The sequence below is a fragment of the Borostomias antarcticus genome (assembly GCF_949987555.1).
Source record: "Borostomias antarcticus genome assembly, chromosome: 14".
Taxonomy (NCBI): Eukaryota; Metazoa; Chordata; class Actinopteri; order Stomiiformes; family Stomiidae; genus Borostomias; species Borostomias antarcticus.
In genome coordinates, this window is record NC_140247.1 from 13,414,743 (window position 1) to 13,422,874 (window position 8,132).

General features: G+C 49.8%; 1 protein-coding gene across 1 annotated transcript; it reads left to right on the top strand.

The window, feature by feature from the left end:
- The first annotated feature begins 1,067 nt into the window (after positions 1 to 1,067).
- Positions 1,068 to 6,510, top strand: ddx39ab (DEAD (Asp-Glu-Ala-Asp) box polypeptide 39Ab). Its single transcript, XM_084448342.1, has 10 exons — positions 1,068 to 1,117; positions 2,137 to 2,353; positions 3,278 to 3,405; positions 3,580 to 3,856; positions 4,380 to 4,498; positions 4,614 to 4,745; positions 5,295 to 5,404; positions 5,588 to 5,732; positions 5,928 to 6,075; positions 6,311 to 6,510. The coding sequence occupies exons 2-10, from the start codon at positions 2,146 to 2,148 to the stop codon at positions 6,325 to 6,327; spliced, it is 1,284 nt and encodes a 427-aa protein (XP_084304468.1). The 5' UTR covers positions 1,068 to 1,117; positions 2,137 to 2,145; the 3' UTR covers positions 6,328 to 6,510.
- The last annotated feature ends 1,622 nt before the right edge of the window (positions 6,511 to 8,132 follow it).

Below are 8,132 nucleotides of genomic sequence, written 5' to 3' on the forward strand. Positions count from 1 at the left end.
ATGTAACCTTGTATGCTTGTGAGACAGTAATGACAATGTAACGATTGGAAGATGTATCCATGTATAAATTGCTTGAGTATATAGGTAATGCTTAAAGTAGGATACTTGATAAACTTAATTAGACATTTATTCGGTGATGTCCTGCTTTGGGTGAGAGAGAGATAAGATGTTGAATGTAGGGATTGTTAATCTGCCAGGGAGGATAGAAGGACTGTGTTCATCCGAAGAGACGTGACGTCAACACCCTGCCCTCCTGGAAGGATGTTCAAAAAACAGCTCATGAGGAAAGAGACGGGACTTCTTTCCATCAACAGAGGCGTAGAAGAAGTCAGCAGCTGAAGACCTAGAAGCTATTCTCTTTTCTGTTTTCTTTTAACCTGTATTTTTCATGTAACTGGATTATCTGAATAACTTCGCCAAGTTTTATATAAAGATTTGTACTCTTGCATCCGATATTTACTCCTCGACTTTATTGGTTTGGTGAGTATTGATATATCTTGCTTGGGTCATTGAATTAAAGATTGAGATTTAGCTAAAAGGTCTTACAGCAGGGCGATTGGGCCCGCCAGCCCAGGCTGACTAAAGAGAGACTAGCCTGGGCCTTTCCTCTGAAGAGGAACACAGTTCTTATGTTTTATAATCCTGCCTGGTCCACACTGTCTCACCAGGCTTGTCTCCTCTGACCACCTCAGCAGGCTCCCTCCACACTGGTCTCTCTGCTTCATCTCCTCTGATCTCGTTTGGAGAGGGTGTCAGCCTGTCCCAGTACTGTGTTTAGTCATCGTGCTTTGACCTCAGCTGGAATGAAGGACACAGCCAAGTGCGCTGAGCCCTGGAGACAGTTACACACAGATTGGTAAATCCAACACTCAAGAAGATATTATTTAATTTTTGCTTTGTAAGTGTGTTTTTCTATCGTATTTGGGACAGAAATGTCTTTTTACACGTTTTACATGTTTTCACAGTCAAATCACAAAAAGTACATTGGTTTTTGCGTGACATTTATTTTGAAATTCCTGGCAAGGTTCACACGGTTTATAACTCAGACTGGGGCCTCCTTCCTTCCATGTGGCTCTGAATTAAACACCTTGCGGTTGAATCGAAACAGCACTACACGGTAAGGACGGCGTTAGTTTGTTTGTATATCAGCCGTATCTAAAGTGTCTCTGTATGCCCCTTTACAAAAGGATTTTACTGCTTCTGTGACGGTAGTATATCTGTATGCGTCTCTTATGGCTAGCTATACCACGTTACACATCGTGTAGTAGTATAATTCAGTGGACCGAAAGCTAACGTTGGCTACTGCTAGCTGCTTGGCTAGATAGCTAGATATGCAAACAGCTCATCGTTGAGGGCCAATTCGACCGAATAAAGCCCAAAGGTTATGTAACGTAGTGCTAGCATAGTTAGAGGCATGATTTGCTTTAAGATCGGGAAAGCATTGCCAACCGGGTATGCTACCTTCCATCCAAACCGCTAGCTAGCGATCACGGCAGCTAGTGCTAGCTGCAATGGAAGGAAGCGGACTTCATTGTCTGCGTATGTCTGGATGCTAGCTAGATAGCAAGCTAATTAGGCTGAGCTAGCTATGCTAGCAGTAACAACGTTAGCTAGACTACTACGATTCATTCATTCACATGTTGACACTACATTGTATTAGCCAGTGCTAATGCTAGCCAGGCTAGCTACCTAGCACTAATGTGCTGGATAGCTACTAGTCCGACCACGACGCAACATTAGCAGTATGCTCGGAAAAAAAGGTTTAGGGAGGTGGAAAAGGGTGTAGGGAGGTGGAATGCCAGGTGAAGACTTGTCGACATTATTTTGCTAACTAGCTAAGACATCAGAGAAATGGTGCTGAGCAAGGCCACCTGTGACACGAGATTAGACATTCTCAGCCTCTGCTGATGTCTATTCGGCTCCGAAGTGCTTCATTTACTGAAGATAGCTTTTAATTATGTTGAAAAAGGTTCTAAGTATAATTTTAGGGCAAATTACCCAACAGCCCAGATCACCCCTGCACTTCCCTCTGCAGACAGTCACACCCCCCTGCTTGTCCCACAGACAGCCCCCCCCCCCACTCCACCTGCTTGTCACTCAGACAGACTGACCCCCCCCCCCTGCTTGTCCCTGCAGACAGACAGAATGGCTGAGACCGACGTCGACAACGAGCTGCTTGATTACGAGGAGGACGAGGAGCCCCAGGTGGCGCCGGAGAGTGCGGCGCCTGCGGGGAAGAAGGAGGTGAAGGGCTCCTACGTGTCCATCCACAGCTCCGGCTTCAGAGACTTCCTGTTGAAACCCGAACTGCTCCGCGCCATCGTGGACTGCGGGTTCGAGCATCCCTCTGAAGGTGAGGCACTAGTACATTGGGCGGCTGTGGCTCAGTGGTAGAGCGGGTCGTCCAATGATCGTAGGGTCGGCGATTCAAATCCCGGCTCCTCCTGACGACATGTAGAAGTGTCCTTGCGGCAAGCCACTGAACCCCAAATTGCTCCCAATGAGCAGGCTGGCACCTTGCATGGCAGCTGCCGCCATTGGTGTGTGAATGGGTGAATGAGAGGCCATTGTAAAGCGCTTTGGATAAAAGCGTTATACAAGTGCCGTCCATTTACCATTTACATTGGCTTTAAATCTGTTCTATGGATACCAACGCTCAGAACGGCTTAGCTGGGTTGGGTTCAGTTGAGTAATGTTAATGAGGTGCTCAGTGCTGGGACAAGCCTGAATAGGGTCATGAATACTGGATGGACCAGTGTGCCCCTCAGACGATGCTTGCTGGGGTGTGTAGTCTGGGGGTGTAGAGAGGCAGCCAGGGAGTGTAAACGTTCCACTTATCCTTAAGTACCTGGATGTCCCAGGCGTGTCTATAGATGTCCCAGGCGTGTCTATAGATGTCCCAGGCGTGTCTATAGATGTCCCAGGCGTGTCTATAGAAGTCCCAGGCGTGTCTATAGAAGTCCCAGGCGTGTCTATAGAAGTCCCAGGCGTGTCTATAGAAGTCCCAGGCGTGTCTATAGAAGTCCCAGGCGTGTCTATAGAAGTCCCAGGCGTGTCTATAGAAGTCCCAGGCGTGTCTATAGAAGTCCCAGGCGTGTCTATAGAAGTCCCAGGCGTGTCTATCAATGTCCCAGGCATGTCCATGGATGTCCCAGGCATGTCTATGAATGTCCCAAGCATGTCTATGGATGGCAAAAGAGCAAGACCTGTTTATTCAAGAGTGATGTATTGTAGACACTCAAACAGGACTGACCCCTGACCCCTCGTCTCCCTCCAGTGCAGCACGAGTGCATCCCTCAGGCCATCCTGGGCATGGACATCCTGTGCCAGGCCAAGTCTGGCATGGGCAAGACCGCTGTGTTCGTCTTGGCCACGCTACAACAGATCGAGCCCGTCGACGGACAGGTTCGTATTGTTAAGTCCGTTGCAGAAGCCTCGGTATCTTTAAATCCTTGCATTTGTCAGTCCGTATCCACACATACATTAAACTGGGTGAGTCAGTATCGACACTGCACAACTTGGTGTTGTGGGATTTGAGGCTCACACCAGTGGGTTGCTCTCTCCCCCCCCCCCCTCCAGGTGTCGGTGTTGGTCATGTGCCACACCAGAGAGCTGGCGTTCCAGATCAGTAAGGAGTACGAGCGCTTCTCTAAGTACATGCCCACGGTGAAGGCCACCGTGTTCTTCGGGGGCTTGGCCATCAAGAAGGACGAGGAGGTGCTGAGCAAGAACTGCCCCCACATCGTCGTGGGAACGCCCGGCCGCATCCTGGCTCTCAGTCGCAACAAGACGCTCAGCCTGAAAAACGTCAAGCACTTCGTCCTGGATGAGTGTGACAAGATGCTGGAGGCGCTAGGTGGGTCTGGACGCCAGGGCTTCATCCCTGAGGTCTCCTGGTATAGTCCCTCTCCTGGTATAGTCCCTCTCCTGGTATAGTCCCTCTCCGAGTATAGTCCCTCTCCTGGTATAGTCCCTCTCCTGGTATAGTCCCTCTCCTGGTATAGTCCCTCTCCTGGTAGTCTCTCCTGGTATAGTCTCTCTCCTAGTATAGTCTCTCTCTATGCTAGGGGTTAATTCCTGGTGTCTTATCTAGGGATGCTCCGATCTACATTTTTTGGGCCGATGCCGATCACCAATTAGTTTCCTCAGGATCCGCCGATACTGATGTGTTTTTTTTTTTTTAAATGCACAAAATTACAATAATATGGGTAAGACTATCAATATGATGACGCTGTTTTTGCTTGCAAAAACACTAGGGACTGTAGTATTTTTAGATTCCACTGTGACCCGTCCACCTGTGAGCCTGTCCTGAGACGGCATGTGCCTTGCTGCTGTCGGACGTGGGCGGAGTCTAACCCTGTCTCCCCCCCCCCACCCAGATATGAGGCGCGACGTGCAGGACATCTTCAGACTGACGCCCCACGAGAAGCAGTGCATGATGTTCAGCGCCACGCTCAGCAAGGAGATCCGGCCCGTCTGTCGCAAGTTCATGCAGGATGTGAGTTCAGGAGCGGCCACTGGGGGGCGACACCGCCCCGCATCTCTTTACACTCTGGGACCGGAGCTCTGTTGTGGCTAACGCGAGTGTGTGTGTGTGTGTCCGTGTCCTGTAGCCCATGGAGGTGTTTGTGGACGACGAGACCAAGCTGACTCTGCACGGTCTGCAGCAGTACTATTGTAAGCTGAAGGACAGCGAGAAGAACCGCAAGCTGTTTGACCTGCTGGATGTGCTGGAGTTCAACCAGGTAACACTCACCATACGTGTCACGATACACGGGTCATCACGATATATGGGTCACGATACTTTGCGATACTCTCCATACTTTACTGAAAAATGTAAAGTACAGTTAAAAATACAACTCCATCCCCCTCTCCCTGGAGGTGATCCTGAGGGTGGAGGGAATGGAAGGACATTTTAAATCCATTTAAAACCTGAATCAATGACCGAATCAATGACCGAATTCTATCTTTATTTTCTATATCTATTCCCTGTGTTCTGTATATTTTGCTTGTGCAAAAAAAGTTGTTTTTTTACTGTATCGATACTGTACAGTGGAAAATCAATACAGTATCGTAGAAAAAAATATTCAATATTGCTTTATTGATTTTTATTGCACAGCCCTACTATTAGACCAGCACTTCAGCAGCTCCACTCTAGAGGGCTAGTGTCCGGCAGGGTTGGGGCCTAGTGTCCGGCAGGGCTGGGGCCTAGTGTCCAGCAGGGTTAGGGTCTAGTGTCCAGCAGGGTTAGGGCTAGGGTCTGGCAGTGTTGTAATGCCCTGTGCTGCCTGCAGGTGGTGATCTTCGTGAAGTCAGTGCAGCGCTGCGTGGCTCTGTCTCAGCTGCTGGTGGAGCAGAACTTCCCCGCTATCGCCATCCACCGAGGGATGAACCAGGAAGAGAGGTACCACACACACGTCACTACACACTAACGCACATACTTCACACGCACACACACATTCACTTCACACGCACACACACATTCACTTCACCATCATCATCATAATCATCACTCTCTATGGTCTGTAATGCCCAGAGCAGCGGTCACTGATTTCTCCCCCCCCCCCCCCCCCCCCCATCCACGCAGGTTGTCACGGTACCAGCAGTTCAAGGACTTCCAGCGGAGGATCCTGGTGGCCACCAACCTGTTCGGCCGAGGGATGGACATCGAGAGGGTCAACATCGTCTTCAACTACGACATGCCAGAGGACTCTGACACATATCTGCACAGGGTACATTTCTCTCTCTCTCTCTCTCTCTCTCTCTCTCTCTCCACTCAATCACTCATTCACTCACTCACTCACACTCTACACATTTAGACGTGTCCTCTCTCACCTCCCACCCTCTCCTTGAACTGTGACGTCAATCCAAGACCAGAAAATCAGCCTGTTAGAACGCAGCCCGCTGTTCCCCATCTGTCTCTCTAGGTGGCGCGTGCGGGCCGGTTCGGGACTAAGGGGCTGGCCGTGACCTTCGTCTCCGATGAGACGGACGCCAAGACGCTGAACGACGTGCAGGACCGCTTCGAGGTCAACGTGGCGGAGTTGCCGGAGGAAATCGACATCTCCACCTACAGTAAGGCCCCTCCCCCTTCACATCTCCACCTATAAGAGCTTCTCTCCACCCCCTTCTCGTCTCCACCGACCCTGCGCTCGTACCTCTCCCCCAACATCCCCCTCTACAATCAGAAGTTATTTTACCATCATCAGAACGCTCAGCCGAAAGGGATCTCCTGTCGGTCATGATGGAGGCCATGGAAGGAATACCAGGAACTCATATCTCCTCTTTTATTTCTTCTCTTTCTCTGCAGTTGAGCAGTCCAGATGAGTCCTTCACCCAGAAGACCTGGTTCCTTCCTGTCCTGATTCTCCATCATATAAAGCTTGTCCACTGTTCACTCTAATTTTTTTATGTATCTCTTTAAGAGAGGGGGGGGTCTGGTTTTAATCTTGTCTTTTACCATGATTTGTTTTTTGTCAGTAAAATAAAAAAACTTTTTATGAAAAGCCAGTTTGTTATTGTGGTCTCCTTTAATCTCTCTTCTTGGATTCTGATTCTGTTTTAAATGTGTTGGTGAGTGTGGTCCTCCCTGTACCAGCATCACTAGCGGGCACTGGGGTCACTGGTTACGCAGCATAGATGCTAGCATGGGTCGCTGGTTACTGAGTGTAGATGCTAGTCTGGGTTACTGAGTGTAGATGCTAGCCTGGTTACTGAGTGTAGATGCTAGTCTGGGTTACTGAGTGTAGATGCTAGCCTGCGTGCCTGGTTACTGAGTGTAGATGCTAGCCTGGGTTCCTGGTTACTGAGTGTAGATGCTAGCCTGGGTGCCTGGTTACTGAGTGTAGATGCTAGCCTGCGTGCCTGGTTACTGAGTGTAGACGCTAGCCTGGGTGCCTGGTTACTGAGTGTAGATGCTAGTCTGGGTGCCTGGTTACTGAGTGTAGATGCTAGTCTGGGTTACCGAGTGTAGACGCTAGCCTGGGTGCCTGGTTACCGAGTGTAGACGCTAGCCTGGGTGCCTGGTTACCGAGTGAAGATGCTAGCCTGGGTTGCTGGTTAGTCAGTGTAGATGCTAGCCTGGGTCCCTGGTTACTGAGTGTAGATGCTAGCTATGGGTTGCTGGTTACTGAGTGTAGATGCTAGCCTGGGTTGCTGGTTAGTCAGTGTAGATGCTAGCCTGGGTCCCTGGTTACTGAGTGTAGATGCTAGCCTGGGTCCCTGGTTACTGAGTGTAGATGCTAGCCTGGGTCCCTGGTTACTGAGTGTAGATGCTAGCCTGGGTCGTACACCGATCACCCGATGTACAGATCGTCTGCTCTGTTCAGAGCTGCTCTGGGGCTCCATAGTACACAAGTAACAAAGAACAGCTAACAGGCAACATTATCCAAACATGTTTTTTTTATAAAAGTTCCCAGCATCATGTGTTTCAGAAATGGCAGTATCTATGACAACCTGTTGACCTAACGTGTACAAAACAATAAAACCATAGAAAAGTACAAGACAAAAACAACACTTAAACTAGAAACACAAACCAGACAGTCAAACATTTAAACCAGGTCAAAGGTGAGACTAGGCCGTTAACAGATCCCCTGCAGAAACCCTCAGGACTTCCAGAAGGTTCCCTCTGTCTCACTCCTGTCCCTCCATATGGAGGTGGGCTCATGACCCAGACTGCTAAGGTGCATGAGTTCGAACCTCAGTCCCGCTGACCCCCGTGTGGGAGTCCCCTCCTCCTCAGTCTCTGGAAGATGAGGCTGACGTCCTCGTCGCCATGACAACCGTCCACGGGGAAGGGTGTAGAAATGTTTTTGAAACGAGTAGCGACACGAGTACCGTTCGAGTTTGTCTACAGCAAGGCAAAAGGACATTTTTCAGTTGTTTTGGGTCTGAGTCAGTCTTTAGATAACAGGCCTGGCTGGCTCCTCCCACCAGTTAGGATCCTAAACGTGTCCCCGTCTGTCCTGGGAGGAAGGGAGTCCAGCTGTGGAGGGTTAACCTTTAAACTTTGACCTGCTGACCCCTGTCGTCCCTGCAGTGATCCTTTGTGTCCCAGAGTCCTCCGCTCTCGGAAGGTTTGTGCCTCGCAGCCCACCGTCCGACCACACGGCTTCAAATACAGCAGCATCGAG

Excerpts from the sequence above, each read along its gene's own strand:
- ddx39ab (XM_084448342.1), top strand. The coding sequence starts at position 2,146 with ATGGCTGAGACCGACGTCGACAACGAGCTGCTTGATTACGAGGAGGAC. Across the intron at positions 3,406-3,579 it reads TCGAGCCCGTCGACGGACAG|GTGTCGGTGTTGGTCATGTG; the intron begins GTTCGTATTGTT and ends CCCCCCCTCCAG. Across the intron at positions 4,746-5,294 it reads ATGTGCTGGAGTTCAACCAG|GTGGTGATCTTCGTGAAGTC; the intron begins GTAACACTCACC and ends TGCTGCCTGCAG.